Raw genomic sequence first — 26,099 nt, 5'->3', positions numbered from 1 at the left:
TTTATATACATGCATATCGAGTTTTTGTGAGTTAGATAGCGCTTACTAAGCAAATTTTACTTATAAATTGCACTTCCTCTTACTGCAGATATAGGAAAGGAAAAGGTATAGCAAGGAAGGCGACAAGGTGGCGCGGATGGTGTGTGATGTTTGGACTATGGAGTAGACTAAGAGATTGAACCAGAATTTATTTAGAATGTTTTGGTTTAAGTGTTTAAAGTATTTAGAACTTGTGCATGTTGTTATTTGGTTTGTTTTGTCGTGTATTCGTTAGAGTTGATTTTTCCTTGGTATTGTGCTTCTTTTTTATATATAAACTGCGTGGTTGATTGATATGTGTTCCAGCCGCTTGTGGCTGTGTATATTATGTTATGTATTAATGATTATGGTCACCGGTATAGGGGAGATTCTGCCGGAATTTTTCGGTAGGGTTTCTTCGAGGATTTTAATTATACCAGTTAAGTAGAGTTAGTAGATAAGTAACGGTCATCCTTAGAGAGTAGTAGTAGTAAGAAGGGTGGTCGTTACAAATATAGTTTGTTAGGAACTTGAAACGAAATTATTTTGTTACAGATTTCGTTAGTAATTTAGGTCGATGTTGTTTTTGTCGCCAAATTTATTATAATTTTTGGATGAATATTTTTCGTTCTAAATTTTTATCCCTAAATCATTATTTTTTTTATAGTGCACTGCTCTAACACTTTCTTTTGATCCTACACGAACCTTAGGACTGACCCTGTGTAAATCCTTGTACCTTATATAATTCACTCTTCTATGTATTTACTTCTTTAGTCATGATAATTTATTTCTCCTATATTAATCCTATAACGAACTGACGGAGATGTGGGAGATAACACATTTTGCCACTTTGTAAGATACCACAAACCAGCAGACACGTCTTGCACAACTCGAACTGTACGTCACCAAGTTTGATAAATGACTTTCTTTATCATTTTTTTTCGACAATTTACCAAAGGACGCATGTAGAGATCTAAATTTACCAAAAGGCGTACGCTACTTTGATATTTACCAAAAAACACACCTTTTTAAGTGCATTTCATATTTTACCCTCCTGACAATTTGACTTTTTTTTACTATTTTTCTTTTCTCCATTATTTTTCTCTCTCTTCTCTCTCTTCTCTTTTTTTTATCGACATGCAGAACATATGAATAACATTAGTCAATTTTTTAATAACATTTTAATACATTTGAAGAAACAAAAAAAAGTAATGAATAGCATATTTGAACTCCTTGTAATTTCAGAAATCTATTGGAACTAAAATGAGTGTAATCGGAGCTCTCTAGGTCGATCAGTGGGTTTCGGTCAAACCCCACTGATGAACCTAGAGAGCTCAGATTGCACTCATTTCAGTTTCTATGGATTACTAAAATTGCAAGGAGTTCAAATATGATGTCCATTATTTATTTTGGCTTTTAATAGATGACCCACGTTGGGTCTGATATGAGTCCATACCAGGCCCAACATGGGTTTTTTTTGCCAATTCTTTGATTTGATATATTAACATCTATGAAATGCAAAATAAATAATAGACACCATATTTGAACTCCTTGCAACATCAGAAATCCATAGGAACTAAAATGAGTGCAATCGAATCTCTCTAGGTCCATAAGTGAGCCTGATATGATTTCATATCAAGCCTAACCAACTTGGAAAGCCAAGTTATGGTACATTAGTGCAAAGCACCCTGATCTTTGACTAGGTCATCTCTTACAGCAGGAGGTCTGTTTGTGAGTTATTTGGATCTGACTAAATGGATCTCATCTCATCACTGAATTGTATATTCTCTATCACTAATAATTCTCAGACTATTTAAATCATATTAATTATTCTAAGAAGAGATTTCTTTGATCTTCTTTGCCTACTTAATTCAAGCCATCTTAGAAATTTATCAATATTCATAAATATTCATATTTTGTTAACTTATTTATAATCTATCAAGATTACACATAGTAACCTTACAAATGACTATGATGTAAGGTATACCAGCAATTAGACAAGGTTAAATGCTCAATTCTAGAAATGAAAATTTATGTTTTTCAGTTCAGGGTTCATAATGTCTTTTGTGTTTAATAAAATTCTTCATATCATTATTAAGGTAACACAACAAGTACCTGAGTGCTTCTACCAAATACTACAGCTCAATGATCTTATTTTGTGATTCCTTTATAGTAGTTCCCAATGCACCTGCCTGCAAGATAATGTGCATTTCATTTTAAGGGTTTTATGTGGTTTTATAAAAGCTAATAGTTTTTGGCTAGGAAAAACCTCAAAAACAGAGCTCCAGCCTTTCATAGATGTTAATATATAAAATCAAATAATCGACAAAAAAAAAACTCATGTTGGGCCTGATATGAAATCATATCAGGCTCACATTGGCCCTGATATGATTCTATATCAGGCCCAACATGAGTTTTTTTTATCGATTCTTTGATTTTATATATTAACATCTATGAAAGGCAAAATAAATAATGAACACCATATTTAAACTCCTTGCAACATCATAAATTCATAGGAACTGAAATGAGTGCAATCAGAGCTCCCTAGGTCCATCAGTGGGTTTCGACCGAAACTCACTTATGGACCTAGGGAACTCCGATTGCACTCATTTCAGTTCCTATGGATTTCTGATATTGTAAGAAATTCAAATATGGTGTCCATTATATATTTCGCCTTTTCATAGATGTTAATATATCAAATCAAAGAATCGGCAAAAAAAATCCATGTTGGGCCTGATATGATTCCATATCAGGCCCAACGTGGGTGTTTTTGATGATTCTTTCATTTTACATGTTAACATCTATGAAAAATCAAAATAAATAATGGATATCATATTTGAACTCCTTGCAATGTTAGAAATCCATATAAATTGAAATGGGTGCAATCGGAGCTCTCTAGGTCCATCAGCGGAATTTGACCGAAACCCACCGATCGACCTAGAGAGCTCCGATTACACTTATTTTAGTTCCAATGGATTTCTGAAATTGCAAGGAATTCAAATATGCTATTCATTGTTTATTTTTGTTTCTTCAAATGTATTAAAATATTATTAAAAAATTGACTAATGTTATTCATATGTTCTGCATGCCGATACAAAAAAGAAAAGAGAGAGAAGATAGAGAAAAATAATGAAGAAAAGAATAACAGTAAAAAAAGTCAAATTGTCAAGAGGATAAAATAGGAAATGCACTTAAAAAGGTGCGTTCTTTGATAAATATCAAAGTAGCGTATATCTTTTGATAAATTTAGATCTCTACATGTGCCCTTTGATAAATTGTCATTTTTTTTAAATTCTACATATGTGAGCATTGGGTCTAATTAATTCTAAAGGCGGATTGTTCGTCGCTGCTGATCGCCATGAGAGGTATAAGTAGATTCTGACATAATACCCTCACCAATGGTTTGAATTTTTTTTATATAATTTATATCTCGTTCTATGAGTCGATTAATTTTAGAATGGATCAATCTTGTATTATAAAAGTGTTTTTTATTGATTATCATAATAAATTAAGAAGTACGAAGCCTATCCAAATGATCAGACGAGATCTTCTAGTCCGTAAATTATGGACCAGAGGATGGTCCATTTTTTTTTATTGGATGATTTGAATGTATCACACTTATTTATAGGTGGAGTCCATCTAAATTACCCAATCTCATATAGTGGACATTTCTTAGAGTGGTCATTTCTTTAGAGGAAAATCCTTACCATGCGCCGCAATTAAAATTCGACCCTTAAATACTTAATTTACCCCTTGAAGGGTCTAATTATTGCACCGTTGCCCGGGGCCAATGGTTTGATCTCCTTTTACAACAAAAGGTGATAAACCTCACCCCCGAGGGCCCCTCCCGGACTACCCTATGCAATTTAAAAGGGAGATAAATCATCGAGATCATCCAACACAATGGCCCTTTGCATGACGACAAGTAATCTGCGATACATTTCGCACGCGCTCATAATCAATCCAATCTATTCCAACAACACCACATACAAATATCAATTGTTCTAGTATGTGGGGGTTAATGGTTGGATTTTCTTTGTAACAAAAGGTAATTACGTTCACTTCATAACTCATATGTCCCTCACAATTCATCCCAAACTATATGAATGGAGGTAATTCATGAAATTAATTTGTATCCAACTTAACTAGGGGGTGAGAGGGTTAACGGTTAGATCTCCTTGAACTATATATCACTTGCACTGGATGATTGGTATTAGTAGAGTTTGTTTCATTAGTCTCAACTAGAAGCAGACACTTTAGAACAGAAGTGAACAACAATTCAATTCTATGCCCCTGATTAAATCATGGTAAATATATCAAATTAATTGTTCTGTTGACGTATAAAAACATCCATATCAGATACCCTATTTAAAAATTCTATCATAAATTTTAAATAAGATAATTAAAAAATGTTTACATCAATTATTCTATTCATTCCGTAAATTATGTATTTATGAAGAACATTTCTCTAAATTTAGAGAATATATTCCATTCTCTAAACATTATAGAAGAGAAAAGAAATAAGAAAATTAATATATGATGTATTGAAAAATGAATATTCAAATTAATAAAGTAATTTTTTTTATCCTATCTTATGTATTTTAAATAGAAAAACTGGTATGGAGGCTCTAATAATGTAAATTTTGGCCAAACCTTGTTTGCAATGCTTCAACTATCAGCCAAGCCGGTAGTAGGCATCAATCAATCTTTCAAAGAATATGCAGATGCAATATACAATATTACCTGCATATGTGGTTATATATGATCCAAGATAACATTTATTTATATTAAAAATCTTTTTGAACAAATGTTGTAATCCCGAAGGCCTCTCGCTAGGTTGTCTTTTGCAGAAGTTTCTCATCTTCAGCAAGCCTTTTCAACCAGCGGAGACCAAGGTCACAACCCGCACCAGCAGCAACTTCAAACTGTTCCTTTGCCAGTGCAAGTGGATCAAGGATGTTTTTCTTACCTTTATTCCTGAGACCACCAGTAGAAGAGTTTCTTTTTGAATCAAACTTGGTTATAGCCTCTGGCACTTCATAACCTGCAATTGGTGTCTTTGTTTTGGTTAAAATCATTGCTATATTTACAAGTGGAAAAGATACTATAGCTATGCACAAAAAAGCATACAGCTGAATTACCTTGAAGCAAAAGAGATCCATAAGCAATTGCTGCTCCAGCATGACCCTGTCATGGATTAAATAAAAAAGTTAAAGTTTCCGATTTTGAATATTTCAATCAAATTAGTATCAATGTTCAAAACTTGAAAGCTTGAATCATTGGATGGAAGTTAACAATGGAGATGAATGATAACAAAGAACACAATGCCTTCTCTGACGATCTGTGAAAGCACCACATAGCTGAAGCAACATCTTTTTTTACACACTCTCCGGTTAAATAAACTGCACCTAACAGATAAAGAGCACCTGGATGCAACTGGAGCAAAAACTAACCATAGTTAGAATGCTTGGATATCAGGAAAGACTACTAAATGTTGCAGCAAGAATACCTGATCAACTGCCTTTTCAATGTAGTAGAAAGCTTGTTGATCTGACTGAACATTGTCATTCTGCAACAATAAAAATATTAGTTTGCGGAAAACAAAACCTGAGAGAACTAATAACTTTAAGAATACAATAGTTAACACAGTAATATACGAAATATCCAGCAGCATAAAATTTTCAATGATGCATAATTCTCACGGTTATTGGATAATATAGAAATACATAATATTTATAAAAAAAAAATCAATATGATTGGAAACTGATGAATGAATTTTAGTTTAGCATCATGCCTTAAGTAACTCCGCCCATGATAACCGGTCATGGCCAGTCCCAAGTCCGGATAAAGGAGGAGGGTTACGTTAGGTTGCCAGCCAACGTCAAACTATGACAAATATTTCATGAATGAATCCATTAAACTATTGTGCTAATGCTAGGTTGTTCCCCGGAAGGAACGCGTTGCAGGGTCCGACTGTAACGTCTCGGCAAGGACCGCTACATCTCCAGAACTCGGGTGTAGTGATAAATATGCAAGAGTTCGCGTTACAGGATCCGACTGTAACGTCTCAGCAATGACCGCTACATCTCCATAAGAACTTGGGTGTAGTGTTAAATAAGCAAGAGTTCTCACACCATAGGTTAGATAAGAACAAATATGATAGAAAAACTAATAATCTAAGATTTGGATCATGGAGCATAGGAACTCTCACTGGTACATCAATGGAGGTAGTAGATATGATGATTAGGAGAAAAATTAATATTTTGTGTGTGCAAGAGACAAAATGGACATGTGAGAAGGCAAAGATGATAGAGAACTCGGGTTTTAAGTTATGGTACACTGGAAAGAGTAAAGCAAGAAATGGAGTGGGTATTATTGTAGATAGTTTGTTAAAGGATGAAGTTGTAGGAGTAGTTAGAAAAGGGGATCGAATTATAGCCCTTAAGATAATAGTGGCGAAAGAAACTATGAACATAATTAGCGTATATGCGCCACAAGTAGGATTAGATGAAGCTACCAAATCAAGGTTTTGGGAGAACTTAGATGAAATATTACAAAATATTTCACCAAATGAAAGGATTTTAATAGGAGGTGATCTAAATGGGCATGTCGGAGTGAAAAATGAGGAATATGAGAGAATACATGGGAGTTATGGGTTTGGAACGAGGAACGAGGAACGAGGAATGAGGAAGGGAAAACTATATTAGATTTTGCGATATCATATGACCTTATATTAGCTAATACGTTTTTTAAGAAAAGAGAAGAACACTTAGTCACATTCAAAAGTAAGAAAAATAAATCGCAAATTGACTTTCTTATAGTTAAGAAAAGGATAGAAAGATTTGTAAAGATTGCAAAGTCATCCCTGGAGAAAGCTTAACTACCCAACATAGGGTAGTAGTGTTGGATATACGCCTTAAACATAGTATCAATAGAAAAAAAATATATACAATTCCTACAATTAAGTGGTGGAAGTTAAAGGATGGGAAGCAACATATATTTAAGGAGAAGGTAGAAGTACAAGCATTATGTGAAATATACGATGACTCTAATACAACATGGGATAAGATGGTATCAAAGTTGAAAATAGTAGCTAAGAGTGTCCACGGTGAGTCAAAGGGGCATGCACCGCTAAGTAAAGAATCTTGGTGGTGGAATGAGAAAGTACAAGAGAAAGTGAAGGAAAAACGAATAGCTTATAAGGAATTATATATTTGTAAGAATGAGGAAAACTTAAAAAATATACAATAGCCAAGAAAGAAGTAAGAAAGTGGTGAGTGAAGCAAAAAATGAAACTTTTGAACGGTTATATCAAAAATTGGATACAAAAGAAGGGGAAAGAGACATTTATAGAATAGCTAAAGTGAGAGAAAGAAAAACAAGAGATCTTAGCCAAATAAAATGTATTAAAGATGAATGTAATAGGGTATTAGTAAGCGATGGAGAAATAAAAGAGCGGTGGAAGAGGTATTTTCATCAACTTTTTAATGAAGATTTAGGAGACCAACTTAACTTGGGTAATTTAATTAGGTCAAATGAGTATCGAAATTTTAATTTTTATCGTAGAATTCAAATTTCAGAAGTAAAACAAACTTTAAATGAGATGCATGATGGAAATGTCATTGGACCAGATGATATTCCGATAGAGGTATAGAAGTGCTTAGGGAAACAAGGTATTGAATGACTTACAAAATTATTTAACATGATATTGAAAACGAAAAAAATGCCTGATCAATGGAGGATAAGTACTCTAGTTCCCTTATATAAGAATAAGGGAGACGTACAAAATTGTGCAAACTATAGGGTATTAAACTAACGTAGCTATAAAACTTTAAAAGTTACAATGTAAAGATTAAGGAAGGAGTGAAGTCTACCTGACAAGTTCAAGGTTTAAACTTAAAATCGACTAAACACTACATTTGAGGGTAATTTTGTATTTAGGGGGGAGTTGGTGGAGTAAGATGCCCTTTTAATAAAAAATGAAAGACGGACACTACCTGATGATTAAAAAAAAACTCCATTGACAACTAATTAAGGATATGTATAAGGATGTAACGATCAGAGTAAAGACTTTACGTAGAATAACTGAAGCATTCTCAATAAAGATATAGTTACATCAAGGATCAACTCTAAGTCCCTATCTTTTATACTAATTATGGGCGAACTCATTACACACATTCGAGACACAATGTTATGATGTATGTTATTTGCAGATGATATTATTTTGGTAGATAAGACACGTGAAGAAGTAAATGCTAAGCTAGAATCTTGGAGGAAAATACTAGAAGAGAAAGGTTTTAAGCTTAGTAGATTAAAGATAGAATATATGGAATTTAAGTTTAGTAGTAATGAAATTGTTAAGATAGGAGAGGACGAACTAAGCGATTTAAATATTTATGATCGTTTTACAAAATGATGGAGGGATTGAGAGATGTCTTACATCATATATAAGCAGGATGGGTGAAATGGAGGGCGTCAGATGTTTTTTATAATCATAAGATACCTTTAAACTTTAAAGATAAGTTCTATAAAATGATAGTTAAACCTACTATGTTATATAGAGGTGAATGTTGGATTATGAATTCAACATACGAGTGGAAGATAAGAGTCGCAAGGATAAGGATATTAAGGTAGATATGCAGACATACGAGGATAGACAAGATAAAAACTAGGAACATCAGAGAGTAAATCAGGATTGCGTTGATTGAAGGAAAATTTTGAGAGGCATTTAAGATGGTAGGTACATGTATTCAGGCGACCAATAAATGCTCCAGTTAGGCGATGTGAAACTATGATAAACATGCATATCAAACGAGGAAGAGGAAGACCAAAAAAGACTTGGTTAGCAACAAAAAAACAAGATAAAATTTATTTAAATATAGATGATGATATAATAGGAGATAGAGCTCAATGGCGTAAAAGGATTCATACAGCCGACCCCACCTAGTGGGAAAAGGCTTGGTTGTTGTTGTTGTTGTTGTTGTTGTATCATGCCTTAAGTCCATTACCAACTACAGGAAAATGGTCAAGTTGCTAAACAGAATAAGATTCAAATTTATAGAATATAAACCGGACAGCTGAAGCATGATGTTTTAATCTCCAAGTAACTATAGTAATTACATATTCTCCAGATTCCCCATGGTTCAGGAAGTGGGGCAATTTTACACCCCAGGTGAGAAGGTTGGGCTAGACCCTGTTCGGTGCAGTAAGACATCAAAGAGGCAGCTGCATATTTTGGATAGATTACACAGTTTACAACTATCAAATAAGATGATTGAAAAATAATTCTTCATTAAATATTTTTTTGTGATCATGGATATTGCAACATATTATAAGAGGAAATACATATGTAGAAATATGTAACAGAAATATATCATTGCGAATCAGGAAAATATCAGATGCATATAATAAAAACAAACATAATTATGGATGAAATTAGTGCAAATTGGCAGAAATTATTAGATAATCTCTTTCATTTAACAAGGGCCACCCACTTCAAGTTTTCTAGGGTTCTTGAAGGAGAAAGAGATGAAAGGTGGAGACCAGGAGTGTGACCATCTAACTTGGAAGACTTTTCTAGCCATTTAAAGAGTGAGGAAGGTGGATTGAGGCAAGACTTGGGTTGAGGTATCCCTCATCTTCTCTCAACCATACACTATGGTATGTTTAGATTTACTCTAGTTCCAAGTAGACCGTGATACACATTGTGTTCTCATTATTGGTTATTAGTGGATTTCCTCTTCAGGTGGGATATTACCCTCTGCTTTGCAAGGGGTTTTTAACATGTAAAAATGAATGTTGTTGTTGTCATTTTCTGCACTGATGCATGCTTGAAGACGTGAATCAGTTTATGTGCTAGCCTTATTATTTCATTATATATTTGCTACATTGGTTTCTTTGGATAACCAAGATTTGTGCCCTACAAGGCTATTAGATCCATGTGTAGTGCTCATCTGAGCCATGAATAATCAAGATGAAAGAGCCTGTATACTGAAGTTGGATTTCTCATGCCATTTGGAGGAACTTATTAATATGGAGATGTTGTATTTGAAAAGTTAGGAAAAAACCTACTAATACGAAAACATTGTATTTGTAAGACTTGAAAAAAACCCAGATTATGAAGCCAATGTGATGGTGTTATGAAGTATGAACTAACTCAAATCTCACTTAATGGCTAAAGGATACACTAATAGTGCAGATTATCTTGACACTTTGTCTCTTACTGACTCGTCTACATTCATAATGATCTTACTAAGGGGGGTGTATTCAATGTTACACTTTTAATTACTTTGAATGACTTTTATGGATTTTAAAAATCTAGGTGTATTCAATCTAAACTTTTATAAACTCTATAGAAATCTAGTGGTATTCAAATTAGATTTTTATAGAGTTTTAAAAAGTCATGTGGTATTTAAACTTGACTTTTTAAAACTCTATGAAAATCTTTTGGTATCCAAAGTTTCAATAGATTTTCATGGATTCTTTTAGAATTCCTTGGATATAAATTTTAACTAATAAGAGCTCTCCAAAACACTTGGTACAACTTTTAAAATAAAATAAAAAGTCTTCTTCTCACCCTTGAGATTTCTATCGACTTCAAATCGCCTTAATTTTTTACGAATAAGTCATTTCTCTTCCCACTCCTCGATTTTGATTATTTCTTTAATCTAAAAGACCCTGTCCTTGTTCAACCTCTCGGTGGCTTGCATCAACCTCTCAGCATGCATTTCATGCGAAGCTGAGAGTCTGAAATGTCGTTTGCTGACATTATAACAGCAAAATAATGGATCGAAACAGCCGGAACGGAATAGCAACTGCTTGCAACCTTTTCTTCGGCGACAGCTCACGACGGTAGGCTACAGGCAGAGAATTTTCTCTGGTTGCTCGTGATGGGAAACAATAAGGAGTGTCATCAAATGAAGCTTGCGGTGCGTCAAAAAGGAGAAAAATAAATAGAAAAATTGTTTGAGGCGGTCAGTGATGCTTCCGTCGACAACTTGCGAGCAGGTCGAAGTCGATTTGAATGGTGGCACTGTGCGTACAAGGAAGAGAAACTTGAGACATTAGGTTTTAATATAAAATATATATTAATAAATCAAATTAATTCTCAACTTAATTAATAGATAATTTAATAAAGTCTAATGAAATTAGACCCTAAAAATATTCTATAAAATTTATTTAAATCTTAAAAATTCCTAAATAAATTTTATATATCTATATTTATTTATTTTAATAATATTATTACTAATCAAAGTAATAATATTATTATTAATTGTATTACTAATCAAATTTATTAATTCAACACTCTATTAAAAATTTGACCAAATTAAAGAGTTGACCAATATTTCATGATAATTTGGATCAAATTTGTAAATAAAAATATTTAAAAGTATTATAATATTATTGGATTTAAAATTATATTATTAAAGTTTTTTTTTAAATTATAAATTGAGACGTTATTCTCTCTTTGTTTTTAGCTAAAACAAGATAAAAATATAAAAAGTTGAAAAAAAAATTATGGACAAGTATGTTATTTATCATTTTATTAAAAAAATAACTTTAATTAGGTATTTTAGGTTTTCTTCGAAAATAAATATCGTGTGAGGCAATGGCCACCTACGCTTTTCCAAGATTGAATACATCCCCTTAAATCTACAAGTTTCCATAAAATTTATAAATGTATGCAAAAGTCTTGCAAAAAAATATATAGAACTCCATGGAATTCTTTTCACAACTATATGAGATTCTATAAAAGTCAATAAAAATCTATCAACTCTACAAAAGTCTATCAATAAAAAAAATCAATGAAAGTCATTCAATCTCTTGATTTAATACACCCCTCTAAGATCTTGAATCCACATCCAGAGTTTGCTGTGTGTGTGTGTGACCAGCATCCTTTAATTTCTGCATGAGTGGTGCAATGTGTGCGTGTGCGTGTGCGTGTGCGTGTGCGTGTGCGACCAGCATCCTTTAGTTTCTGCATGAGCGGTGCAAATTGTAGCTTAAAGTTAGTATTATAGCCACAACATACCTTGGATGCTAATTCATCATTCAGGGTTATAAATTCTTCTTCATCCATCTCCAGTTCTGGTATAGCATGTGCTAAAATGTTAACTTCCGATGTAGTATTAATGGTTGTAATACTTCTGTAAAATATTATTTCTGATCCTTCAATTCGAAGTCCGTTGAAAAACGGCTGGAGCATTTTTCAGACCAAATGGCATTACTAACCACTCATATAAGCCTTATGGTACCAAAAAGGTTGTCCAGGGAATTGAATCAGAGTTCATCATTACTTGATGGAAGCCAGACTTCAAGTCAAACTTAGAAAATATTCTACTGTTGCCTATTTTCTTCAAAATAAGATTAATGTCGGGAAGAGAATACTGATCTTTGTAGGTGTTATCATTAAGAGTCTTATAATTAAATACTAACCTTTCTTTACCCTTCTTCTCTTGGCCAGTAACTGGGTCTATTGTTGTTCCAGATTGGACAATAAAAGTCATAGTCCTGTGTCTGCTGGTGCTTGGTCAAATGACTTTTAATGATAATAAAGTATCAATATGGACCTTGAAACTAGACTCCATTGCAGGGGTAATATGCTTTAAAGGCTTATCTTGGATGATTAAATCTAGATTGATTATATCAAGAGTACATATAACCTTGTATTTTACACAGATAGCTCATGAACTCAAAGGTGGCTAAAGAACTAAGTAAGACTTCAGGTTTTTCCCGTCTGCCTTGCTTAGTTTCATTAAGGAATTTTTATAGAGGCTATTGGAAGAGACAAGATAAGACTGGGTACACATTTGGGGGCCCCATCCCGTCTCTTCTTTACAGCTGCCTTACTCCTTGTTTTTATTTAAAACAAGGCTCTGATACCAAAATGAAATACCAGAGGTAAAACGAAAGGATTTATAAAAGTAGCACAATACAAGGTACAATACAAGGGAATTTTTACAAGGATCAATTTGAGTCTGGGCTAAGATAGCTCGTGAACTCAAGGTGGCTAAAGAACTAAGTAAGACTTCAGGTTTTTCCCGTCTACCTTGCTTAGTTTCATTAAGGAGTTTTTATAGAGGCTATTGGAAGAGATAAGATAAGACCGGGTACACATTTGGGGGCCCCATCGCATCTTATCATATCTCTTCTTTACAGCTGCCTTACTCCTTTTTTTATTTAAAACCAGAGTCGCACCTGGTTTTTACAATACCACTTATTAACGGAACGGCTCCCCGGGGCTCAGTTTCTAAAGTTTATACAGCTGTCCTAACCACTTATAAGTGTTGGAATAATTGAGCAGATAATGTCTGCCAGCTGGTTCTTGATAAGGGTAGGAGCATCTTTAGTCTCATCAATCGAGTCCTCAATCATCTGAAATATTTCTTCTTGGTCATCAGGAATATAGGACACAAAAGTTACATAATGAATTAATCCTGATAAAGCGTCGGCTAATTCATTATTACTTCCCTCAATATGTTCAAATTTGATATCCACTCCTGTTCCTGTAATATAATCAATGAAAGAAATCCATCTGGCCCTTGAAGGCTTATTTTGTACTATTTTGTTGAAAAATTTGATAATCGCATGACAATCAGTCCTGAGAATGATCTCCTTTTTGTCCAGATAATGTATCTTCATTGCAGTTAGAGCTTCCATGCATGCATATATCTCTGCATCTATTGTTGCTTTGATTGTAGGGAATTTTCCACTTGCATAAGCGCATACTCGCTCAGTGTTTCTTGGATCAAATTTAGATTTTTTTTCCACTTACAAATACCTCCCCATCCTTCCATGGAACCATCTATCTCAATAATGATATAGGCATTCATAGGGGGAAGTTCTAGATCTGGAAGAGTTTGAACAATTCTTCTGATTTTTTTAACAATATCCCAATCCGAAGTTTTAAATTTTCGATCACCATTAGGAGATGTTTTAGAGTAAAGAGGTCCCAAAGTACTTAGATTCTTAATGTATGGCCTTGCATAATTAAGAACTCCTAGCCAAGATCTAAGTCCCTTTAGAGTTTGTAGCTTTTGTTCATCAAAATCAATAATCTTCTTGACAATGTGTTGTTGGAGCTTGATTTTTCTGTTTCCTATAGTGGCTCCGAGAAATTCAATTTCTGGTTGGGCAATCTTCATTTTAGAAAGTGATAATACCAGTCCTTCTTTCACACAAATATCAAGCATCCTGGTTAAGTGCTGGACATGAGCCTCTTCTGAAGATGAAAATACTAATATGTCATCAATATAGACTACTAGAAATTCTCCACAATCCTTGAAGCAATTGTCCATTTTGCCCTGAAAAATGGCTGAAGCATTTTTCAGACCAAATGGCATTACTAACCACTCACATAAGCCTTATGGTACCAAAAAGGTTGTCCAGGGAATTGAATCAGAGTTCATCATTACTTGATGGAAGCCAGACTTCAAGTCAAACTTAGAAAATATTCTACTTTGCCTATTTTCTTCAAAATAAGATTAATGTCGGGAAGAGAATACTGATCTTTGTAGGTGTTATCATTAAGAGTCTTATAATTAAATACTAACCTTTCTTTACCCTTCTTCTCTTGGCCAGTAACTGGGTCTATTGTTGTTCCAGATTGGGCAATAAAAGTCGTAGTCCTGTGTTTGCTGGTGCTTGGTCGAATGACTTTTAATGATAATAAAGTATCAATATGCACCTTGAAACTAGACTCCATTGCAGGGGTAATATGCTTTAAAGGCTTATCTTGGATGGTTAAATCTGGATTGATTATATCAAGAGTACATATAACCTTGTTTTTTGCCCAGTGTAAAATTGGATTTTCCCCAATATAACCAGCATCCTTTAGTTCCCGCATGAGCGGTGCAAATTGTAGCTTAAAGTTAGTATTATAGCCACAACATACCTTGGATGCTAATTCATCATTCAGGGTTATAAATTCTTCTTCATCCATCTCTCCAGTTCTGGTATAGCATGTGCTGAAATGTTAACTTCCGGTGTAGTATTAATGGTTGTAATACTTCTGTAAAATGTTATTTCTGATCCTTCAATTCAAAGTCCCCCTGCTACTGCTCTAATAAAATTACAACCCAAGAGCATTTGAATTCCATCCTTTAAATTCATATGTAATTGATAAGTAAAAGGAATGCGGAATTTATGGGTACTTATAATCATCATACTATCCTTGACTTTCATTCTTGTTTTCAAAGGCTTCCTTTAGAAGAGCATCCTTGTAAATACAACACTTTGTTGCTCCTGTATCCAAAATGGCTTGAACCTTTGTGTCTGGAATACCAGGAATATGGAAAATTATTTCCATATTATATAATCTGTTGATTAAAGACTTTGTTGGTGCAGAGAATGCTACTTCTTTTTCATTACTGTTGTCATTTGTTGAACCAAATGACCCTGTATTTCTTTGGGTGGGTGTCAAAGCTGCAACTTCTTCAATTTGAGGAGTAATAATTTTTTCCAGAATAAATTGTGCCACACTGTCACCTGTTTTCAGTGAAATTATACTATCAAAATTATTCATAAGTAAGATTTGGATTTCACCTCGATAATCAGCATCAATTACTCCTGCTCCGACGTCTAACTTGAGTCGTGATGATGCTCCAGATCTTACTGCTAACCTTGCATAATGCCCTTCAGGGAATTCCAGGCATATTCCTGTTTTTACTAGCTTTCTATCTCTTGCAGGGATATTTACTGCTTCATCAAGAAAGATATCAAATCCCGCTGCTCCCTTAGTTCGTCGTTCAGGAATTTTTGCCGTCTCAGTTAACCTTCGAATCTTAATAAATTCAAAAGTGGCCCCTACCTCTTCCCCGGAAGAAAAGGCACAAATTCCTTATCAGCTTGATCATCATCATCATTATCATCGTCAATCATAATAGCCTTCCCTTTCTGTTTAAGAATACTAGACTGCAAATGGGAAGGCTATTATGATTGACGATGATAATGATGATGATGATCAAGCTGATAAGGAATTTGTGCCTTTTCTTCCGGGGAAAGAGGTAGGGGCCACTTTTGAATTTCTTAAGATTCGAAGGTTAACTGAGACGGCAAAAATTCCTGAACGACGAACTAAGGGAGCAACGGATTTGAAGATCTTACTGCTAACCTTTCATAATGTCCTTCGGGGAATTCCAGTCATATTCCTGTTTTTACTAGCTTTCTATCTCTTGCAGGGATATTTATTGCTTCATCAAGAAAGATATCAAATCCCGCTGCTCCCTTAGTTCGTCGTTCAGGAATTTTTGCCGTCTCAGTTAACCTTTGAATCTTAAGAAATTCAAAAGTGGCCCCTACCTTGGTGTCGTCTGTGGGAAACAATACACCCCTCTAAGATCTTGAATCCACATCCAAACTTTGTTGTGTGTGTGTGTGTGTCATTAAAAAAAATCAATGAAAGTCATTCAATCTCTTGATTGAATACACCCCTCTAAGATCTTGAATCCACATCCAGACTTTGTTGTGTGTGTTTGTGTGTGTGTCGTCTGTGGGAAACAATACACCCCTCTAAGATCTTGAATCCACATCCAGACTTTGTTGTGTGTGTGTCATTAAAAAAAATCAATGAAAGTCATTCAATCTCTTGATTGAATACACCCCTCTAAGATCTTGAATTCACATCCAGACTTTGTGTATGTGTGTGTGTGAGAGAGAGAGAGAGGGGAAAGAACCCCCTCTAATAGCACACTATAAAGCAAAGTAGTAAAAACAAAGCCTCCTTGAAAATAGCTGAAAGCAGAAAAAGCTATATAGATTTAGAAAACACAGCTTTAACTAAGCCTCCAATTAAAAAAAAAAGACAGCCCGGTGCACGAAGTTCCCGTCATTCGAGATCCCGGGGAAGAATCCATTGTACGCAGCCTTATCCTACTTTTTGCAAGAGGCTGTTTCCAGGATTCGAACCCGTGACCTTTTCGTCACATGACAACAACTTTACCATTGCGCCAAGGCTCCCCATCTAACTAAGCCTCCAATTAAGCTTCAAAATTTTAGCAGAAACAGCAACCTCAATTCAGTTACTACAAATATGAGCAGAGCAACCATCAAATCCCAGTAGATAAACTGAAGATATCTGGTTTACTGATATGAACAAATTACAGAATAAGCTGCTCCTATCAGTCTACCAGAATAGTTAGTACAAAATACTTCTCAGGCTGTGTCAACCTAGCTCTGTGGCAAACTGATGATCTGCCAAAACTGAATCAGTATACTTACAATCAGATCTGAGAACAAAATAATAGATCAATTTGACCAAAGTTTCATCAAAATTCAAAACTGAACACAACTAGCTACTTCACTGGGCATAGCCATTACCATTGTAGCCTCCCATCAGCCCCCGTTCAAAGTACAAAATAATCAGATTCACAGTATCAATTTCAGCATGCAGACCATTCATGAACTTCAAATTTCTGGAGCAGTTATCAGTTTAGGAAAAGCCACCTTAACAACTTACAATCGACAACAAGTCTGCTCAGCTGCCAGAATTTATACTAGCTCATTAAACCAAATTCAACATCAAAGCAAAAAAGACATGTATTCAGAAATATCAAAGCAAGCCCCTTTCTGTTTCAGCAGATTTCAAAAGCACCAAACTTTTAGCTGTTAATGGACATAACTGCAGAAATTAGCTACAGTCCACAGCTGAAACACATCAACAAAGCCCACAGGTCATACAACACCAACCATAGCTGCATATCCAAAAAATTGCCGCACACTAAGAATAATCTGTATCCACCAATCTTTCAGATGATCAGATCTCTCTCTTCTAAACTCCAACTACATAAGGGAGAACAAAAGCAAGCACTTGAATCATAACATCATGCCACACCTCATGAGAGAAATAACATCCAAAAATAAATGGTCAACTGATCCCTAGTGTTTCAACATAACCAACAATAATTATGAATCAATATTCCCCAACCATATTATATCCAGAGTAGGCAATTTTCCATGAAATTAAATCCATGCAATGAAAGAAAACCTTGGTAGATGAACTTTAAACCATACTAGGCTCCACCATTTAACAATAGATCTATTCCCATCTTGTGAGGAATTCCAAATAACCACATCCTTTTCACCCAACCAGAAAAAAGGCATATGAACAATTTTATCTCAAACACCCAAAAGGGAATGACTAAATATAAATTTTTTATTCCAACCATTCTTTTCAATAGCTTAGTCAGGAATTGTTTCATATGCTGTGTTCCAGAAAAACAATTTCATCATAAAGTCAAGGATCCAACCAATGCACGATTCTTATTCCAATAAAATATTTAACTTGCCCAAAATCAAACTGTTTAAATTAAAAATGCTCCACCAAAAAGAATAAGAGGAAGGAATTCATATGCACCAAATGGAATCCTATGCCAGATTTTTTCAGTTAGTCCACCTCATATATAACATACTTTGAGAGTAATAGACCAAATATTCTTTGAAAGGCATGCTGAATTAAGAGTGACCAAATCCAGAAGACCCAAGCCCCTTTCCTTCATAGGGGATCATAATAGCTAAAGTGACTTTAAAATACCTTTCTTGTCTAGACCCAACCAAAAAGAATCTACTTATTAGTTGCTCTAGTTTACTTACCACTTTGCAAGGAATTCTAAATATATTGAACCAAATTTGTGAAACATCACTGATATAATTAACTACAATCCACTTACATAAGAGAGGATCTCCAATCTCTAGTTGCAAACACAAGCTTACTCTCATTCAATGAAAGGTTGACGGTCATTTTAAGAAAGGCTAGAAGTAATAAGTGTGAGCAAGATCTTGTAGGATCAAAAGCGCTGGAGGGGGAGGGTGAATAACGCTCGTGGCTTTTTCACGTTTTTTGAAAAAGAAACTCGGAGTAATAAAAGCAACGCAAATAAAAAGATAATTGACACAAGCTGATTTTACTTGGTTCGGAGCTTGTGACGACTCCTACTACAAGGCTCGCAATCGTCCGTTTTCGTTGGGCAATTTACTAACAATTCTGTAATTAAAAAAAAATACAAAAAGATGATTACAAGTTTGTGTAAAATAAATTATACCGACAGTATTAAAATTCGGTGTAGAGCGCAATTGTCAGAGCAGCATCGCAACATTGTAGTCGAAAGTCGGAGTAGCGCAACGAATGTTTGAGCATCGAATTGAAACCAGAAGTTGTAGATTTGTTCATTGGAAGTGTTGTATAGCATTCTGGCCGAATAGAGCTTTTAGTGAGCGTTGAGGGCACCCCCAACTGCATCCAAGGCGCCCCCAAATACCAAACTCATCCCTTAAGCTTCGGACTCGATAACCTCCGGAATCTGCGGTTTCTATCCGCCGGAGGGCGCCTTCCCGGCGCTCCGAGGCACCTCCACGCCAAGCTCCAAGGCGCCCCTAGCTACATGGGAGGCGCCTCCGTGCCTTTCCACCGAGGTCTTCAGTCAAGGCATCCGAGGCGCCTCCAACAGCACAGGGGCACCTCGAGCATTGTTCACCTGAGCTGTTCTTTGAGTTTTTTACTCCTGCAAGATTATGTTAGCCTAATGATAAAGATTAACATGCAAAATAGAGTTAGTACAATATAAAATAGTATTTATTAATTAGTCTGACAATCTCAGGACTGTCCGGTTCTAACTTTCAAATTTTCGTGAAACTCTAGGTCGAACAGACGTCTACTGTTCCCTCGACGGAGAACGCATCCTCACCTTATCCTCTCAGGAGAGTTTACCTGATGTCAAACTAGTCCTCTAGACCATTTGGACTTTTATTTAGCATCCGAGACTTCAGGACTTTCCGCTTGACATCCAATCCTCGACCCATCCATTCTTCTACCTAGTGTCCACGACGTCGAGGACTTTCACCTACTATCCTCGACCAGTAGGATTTTCCACCCAATGTCCTCGACCTACTAAGACTGCTACCTAGTCCCTCGGACCAGGACTTTCTTATCTAGCCACAACTAGGGCTTTCCACCTACCTATTATTCACTAAGACTTTTACCTTGCCTTAGATCACTTAAAACTTTCCTACGCACTGAATCAGATTTATTAGAACCACAATAACCCTTTATCATTATCAAAACTTAGGGTCGATCATCTAGTGCTTCCTGCACCAACCGATCTAGCATCAGATTTGCAAAAAACTTGTGGAATTACTTCCTTGGGATCGCATGACACAACCATTTGTGGGAATTATAAGAATTGACATCATAAGAATGCTTCAAGAGAAGGCATTTTATTTTAGGATATTGTGGGTATACTAATACTACATTGTAATTGTGGTTTCCACTTACGTTGATTACTGATTAGGTAAGCTTTCCTACAAATAGACAATCCATATCAAAATAGTACATTCTTCCAGGAGGTAACATATGCAGAAAGTCATTGCTACTCAAGTGGAGAGGTGGAATACAAGATTGACTCTTAAAACATTTGACGTCACCAGGTGACTAAATTAAGACATATGGAGCCAATGATATTGCACTATAGCAATCAAATTATTATACATATAGTCTTTAATCTAGTGTTTCACTACACAATAAGTACATAGAGATTGTTTGTTAATTCATCCAAGAAGGTGTAATCAAATGAAGTTATCAACTTATATCTGAGCTCACCAAAAATCATTTAGTAAATCTAGTAGCAAAACCCTTGAAGGTAGTAATCCATGGGGCTCCGAGGCCGCACATGGCTTCGCATGAGACCCGCGATTGTGCAAGGCCTCACGCGAGATCCCACAACCACGCAAGGCCCCACAGTCTATTTTTTTTCAATTTCTATTTTTTTCTTTATTTTAAATGTTAATTTATTTTATTTTTTTAGACCATTTCGCCTTTATTATTTTCTTATCTTATTCCATTCCTCCTTAAACCCATGGAGGAAAAAAAATCTTAAGCATGTTTGCTATTTTCTCTATTAATTTCTTTTCTTATTCTGTTCCTCCTTAAACCCATGGAGAAAAAAAAAATCTTAAGAATGTTGGTTATTTTATCTATTAATTTCTCTCTCCTTCACCTTTCACATGGACAAACACAAAAGTTAAGAGAGAAAAAAAAAATACCTCTTTGAGGAAAAACTACCTCTTTAAGGATATTAATTATAGAGGAGACAAATTGCTAGAAAAGGTAAAAATTAAATTAAATATAATATAATTCCTAAATACGATTACGCTTTGAACTAAATTATTATACATGTAAATTTAGTTTAATTTTAAATTGATCAAAATAAATTCAATTCAATTAATTAAATTTAAACCTACTTGATCCTAATCATCATGTCTAGGCTTTAGTTAATCCTAAATTGACTTTTATTCAATCCTAATTTTTAAAATATTAATTTAATTTAACTTAATTAATTTTTTAAATTTTTAAATTTTATTTAGAATATAAATTTTTTAAATAAGATAATATATGGTATTTAAAAGATTTTGTATATTCTAACTATTGTGATGTCAATAGAAATTCAGAATTAAAGTCATCATTTAAGAATTATCATATAATGTACTCAATATATCAATGATCATCCCTTTATTCTTTTCTTATAGAATAGAAAATTTAACCAACACTTTTACATATTCTCAAAATACAAAAATTACTAATCCATAAATAATTTAATATTTTCAAATAAATATAACATAATCAATCTTAAAATCATCAAAATTAAAATGTTGAAATCGAATATCAATTTTCATGACCATTATAAATGCAAGGTCTTGTATTTGATGTCTCTACAAGATTTAATAAATCTTAAAACTGAAGATCAATCTTCATTACCATTGTAAATGCAAGTTCTTGGACTTTATGTCTTTACAATAAACTTAAAATTGAAGACCAATATTCATTACCATTGTAAACCCAAGTTCTTGGACTTAATGTCTCTACAAAAAAAAATGTAATTAAGACTATTTAATTATATGCAATAATAATAATAATATAGATTTTAAACTTATACATTTAATAGTTGCTGTAAAAGATTCAATAATCATCAAACATGCCACGTAACATTAAAACTTGAACTCAACATTCAACATCTCAAATATAACCTACCTAATAATAAGCATTTATGGCAATCAAATATTAATAAAAAAATTAATTAATTAATTAATATATTTTATATTTTGAAGGGGAGTCTTACCACAGCGGTAAAGTTGCTGTCATGTGAACTTGAGGTCACGGCTTGCAAAATTCCAAGAAAGGTTGCATACAAGAGACCCAATGTGGTCCAACTCTTCCTCAAGACCCGCACTAGCAAGAGCTTCATACATCGGACTACCCTTCAATATATTTTATATTTTAAGAAGTATCAAAACCTTATTGGCACGGTACAATATGGTACCAAAACCTTATCATTCTAATCATAAATCGAAACTTCGGCATGGCTCAAAATTTTAAACCATGGAATCAACTATAGCATTACCAAATAGAGTTTTCTTAAACAAGCTTGACAGAGAGCACTAGGACCTAAATATAAATATCACATATTCTAAATCTTAAGTTTTGAAGTTAAAATAATTAATATAAGTATAAACACTAAGGACTATTTTGGGTAAGGAAATCACAATTTCCATACTACTATTAGCTTGCAAAGAAAGCATGTGTATTGCTTTGATAAATAAGATAAATTAATGAACAAATGGAAGGGTTTCCTCTAATATCTATATAGACAACTAATGGTTAAATTAATCAAGTAGAAGATACTTTGTAGTGATGTCTCATTTGAAACTATCGAACTAGTTTAAGTATATAAGATGTATATCGATAAGCAAGAAGCATAATCAGAAAATGTTGCTTCTACTCAAAGAAATTCATCAAAATTATCTTCAAGTAAAATTTTCAAAAATTAACAAAGCCTCACATCAACTCGAAGACGGCAACCAAGTTCATATTGTGCATCTGCATCACCCATATTCGCAGCCTCCACCAATAAGGCAGCTCCACTACAAATAAAATAAGAAGAATGTCAAATAATTTTTTTTTCTTGGGATATAAGAATGGAAGATACAAAGAATTAGACATTTCACACAATGACAACATTTAATTTTTTTTAAAAGAAACTTGTATTGAAGCTTCTAAATAAACGGGTTAATTCAATAGGTTAAGCAGGAAAGAAGAGGTAAATATGGCTTTAAAATATTTCACCTATATTTCACACACATTTTTTTAATTTAAATTTTGATGTCTTTACACATCTTATAAAACTAAACAATTTTACTATGTGCTCATAAAATAAATATCAAAATTATTTCGATAATAAGTTCTTTAATTTTTCAAATAGATTTTTTATATTTCTACTTAATTTATAAAAGGCAATCCAGTACACGAAGCTCCCGTCAGTTCGGGGTCTCAAGGAAGGTTTGGATTACATTGGATCTATTATACGCAGCCTTACCTTGTAATTTGCAAAAAGTTGTTTTCGCGACTTAAAACCGTGACCTCAAGGTCACATAGCAACAACTTTACCATTACACCAAAGCTCCCCTACATTTTTATTAATTTGTATAAAATATTTTTTACTTAATATTTCTATTTCTCAAAATAGAAATTATAATAATGATGTCACTATCAAGGTCAACAAGTTCTACCATTTGAGCCATCAAACTCGTAGTCCCACACATTTGTTCTCAAGTCAAGTTCACAAAACATTGCTAATTAGATGGCTTGCCCAATGTGGATAGCATGGCTCAAGATCACATTGTGTGTGGACACCTAACATTTCTATCTATTGATGGCATGTAATGTTTTTCAGGAACAAACTTGTCACACATTTGAGATTCATCCTTATCTAAGATACCTATATCCAAGTTTGAGTAACATAGTAACTTCATATCCTCCATCTCTTTCTATATCAAAACCAAAGACCAACTTCCTGCAAGCAATGTCTCATCAAGCATGAAATCTACACCATTTTAAGAAAAACACCACAAGACTAAGGAACCTAAAATAGGACTGGTTAAGTTACATTGAATAAATTCACTGGCAAAGTCAGATGAATATGCTTCCCCAAATGTTAAAAGAGAACAATAAATATAGAATCCATAGCAGAACTTCATCATATAAGCTAACATGCTGACAGGAGCTAACAACAAGAAACAACAAATCAAGAAATCATGTCACTGTGGTGTAAATAGCAACTAAATGCTGTCAACTTGATGAAAGGCATGACAGAGTAGTGTTTTAAAATTCAGACCAGAGCAATCAGTTCAACTTTCAACTGGTTACTCTGGAAACTACATGGACATTCAAGTTTTGTTTATACCCCAAAAAAACTGTACAGTAAAAAAGGGTAAAAACTGGAATAATTCGTTCAGTTAGTAGTTAGGAGTTTATGGGTCTAACAACAGGTTACAAACATGTGGACTAATTCGATCAGTTAAACCATTGACCCACTTATTTTGCCAGTTCAATGTCTTTGGTTTTCAAGGCTTTGCTGCAGTGCGGCAATCTCCATGGCCACAGTTTTTTCTTTATTCTCATGAAGAAATTATGATTCTTTTGAAAGAGAAAAGTTGATTCCGTATCCAATGACGAGTCAACCAAAATACTAAGTACAAAATGTCAATGTTAGATATAATCTTAGTCTTTGTAACATTTATATCTATGTTTTTACAATAGACAAACTATAAAAAGATAAATGGAATTGAGCAGTTTCATATAGTTTTATCCACCAATATTCTTAATTTCTAGATGAAAAAAAAGTTGGCTTTAGATTTTATATTTATTGAAGTAATAAAAGAGAGAAACATTTGCACTGTTGTATGGACAAAGACCAAGCTATGAACAGCATATACTATAATTTGAAGCTAGGGAAGTCAATAACTCACATTGCTTTACAAGCCCCAGGAACATGGTACTTAAAGTGCATCCTGGCCAACCAGTATCGTGCATGAGTATTCATGTTGTCAATCTCAAGAGCCAATTCAAAGTTCTCCTTTGCACCCTATTGGCAACAAGAACATACCACTGAAATGAACCTATCTCAGTTGTTCAGGTGTTCTCTTCAAATTTTTTTTTTTAAAAAAATCTGCTTTCTATTGAAAATTCAATAGGAAATAAGAGGAAAGCGAGTGTATGCTCGTGAAGGATACAAGAAAAACATTCAATTAGAGAGAAAAAAGATTATTCAGTTAGTTTGTGAGTCCATACTCTGAGTTGCGGGATGAGGCGAGTGTCATTCCGATCGGCATAGTCGATAACCCTATCTACTTCCTGTAGAGCACTCCACCCTTTTGCCACTAGTTCCATTGCCTTTTTGTTACGACTATGAATCCCTCTCTGTAGGGTGAAATAGCAAATCAACATATGCAGCGCGTTAAAACAAAGGCAAAGCGAAGGAAGAAATGACCTTGTGCATAAAAGAGGGCAGTGGCTTCCACACTTGTTTGGCAACTCTAGAGCATTGTTGCTGAATCATTTTTCAGATATCTAGGTTGCACAACCTGCCGATTTTGTCACTGCGAAACACCTAAAATCAACCCTCAAACTGTTAATGTCCAAACTCTGATCGGGTACACCACGTGAGGAGAGGAATCGAGCGAAGGGATCGGGAATCACGTCACCTGCTAGAGAGGAGCCGGACTTCCACAGTCGATCAAAAACCGTTTATCGTTACAGTTTCCGACAAGTCGGCGACGATGTGAGAAAAGGAGAGGCTTGCGGTGAGTTCGCAGCGAGGAGGGCCGTGGCGCCGACGGAGCTTCCGCTTCAGGTTATATCGCATAGCGTTTTTAACCTCAAAAAATTATTATTATTATTATTAAAATAATGAAGAGTAGGGCGGTAGCAGAGCAGAGCAGAGCAGAGCCGAACTTTGGGATGTTCAAACTTATTTGATAAAATAACCGAGTCGAGTCGAGCCGAGCTTAAAATGAACCAAGCTTTTAAAATGAGTGTTCAACCTTGGCTTGGTTTATTTTTTATGAGCTTGAATTTGTTTGAAGCTTGGCTTGAGCTTGGTTCATTTAAATATTATCAAGCTCTTAATCCAAGATTGACTTGAGCTTGGTTCGAGCTTAGTTCATTTAGATGTTATCAAGGTCTCAATTCATATTTGTTTGATGGTTTGAAACTTTTATTTGTTTGATTAGTTATTGAGCTTGATAATTTAAATTTA

At 34.4% G+C, this 26,099-nt stretch overlaps 1 protein-coding gene across 5 annotated transcripts in view; it reads right to left on the bottom strand.

The window, feature by feature from the left end:
• The window catches only part of LOC122041030, a 36,919-nt gene extending 11,217 nt beyond the window's left edge, over positions 1-25,702 (bottom strand). The window contains exons 1-10 of one of the 5 annotated variants that reach the window (XM_042600563.1): positions 25,546-25,702; positions 25,332-25,451; positions 25,133-25,261; positions 24,811-24,926; positions 22,845-22,926; positions 5,528-5,587; positions 5,347-5,454; positions 5,160-5,205; positions 4,988-5,062; positions 4,672-4,761 (exon numbers count right to left, since the gene is read on the bottom strand). In XM_042600563.1, coding sequence (XP_042456497.1) covers positions 4,694-4,761; positions 4,988-5,062; positions 5,160-5,205; positions 5,347-5,454; positions 5,528-5,587; positions 22,845-22,926; positions 24,811-24,926; positions 25,133-25,261; positions 25,332-25,400 — 753 coding nt within the window. In that variant the 5' untranslated portion in view covers positions 25,401-25,451; positions 25,546-25,702 and the 3' untranslated portion in view covers positions 4,672-4,693. Of the gene's footprint in view, positions 1-4,650; positions 5,063-5,159; positions 5,206-5,346; positions 5,455-5,527; positions 5,588-22,124; positions 22,264-22,844; positions 22,927-24,810; positions 24,927-25,132; positions 25,262-25,331; positions 25,452-25,545 lie in introns of those variants that run through there. The other 4 variants (XM_042600564.1, XM_042600562.1, XM_042600561.1 and 1 more) reach the window with 4 other exon arrangements.
• Positions 25,703-26,099: the final 397 nt, after the last annotated feature.

Source organism: Zingiber officinale, chromosome 2A, assembly GCF_018446385.1.
Source record: "Zingiber officinale cultivar Zhangliang chromosome 2A, Zo_v1.1, whole genome shotgun sequence".
In the NCBI taxonomy this organism is placed as follows: domain Eukaryota; kingdom Viridiplantae; phylum Streptophyta; class Magnoliopsida; order Zingiberales; family Zingiberaceae; genus Zingiber; species Zingiber officinale.
This window is presented reverse-complemented; position numbering and strand designations above follow the sequence as displayed.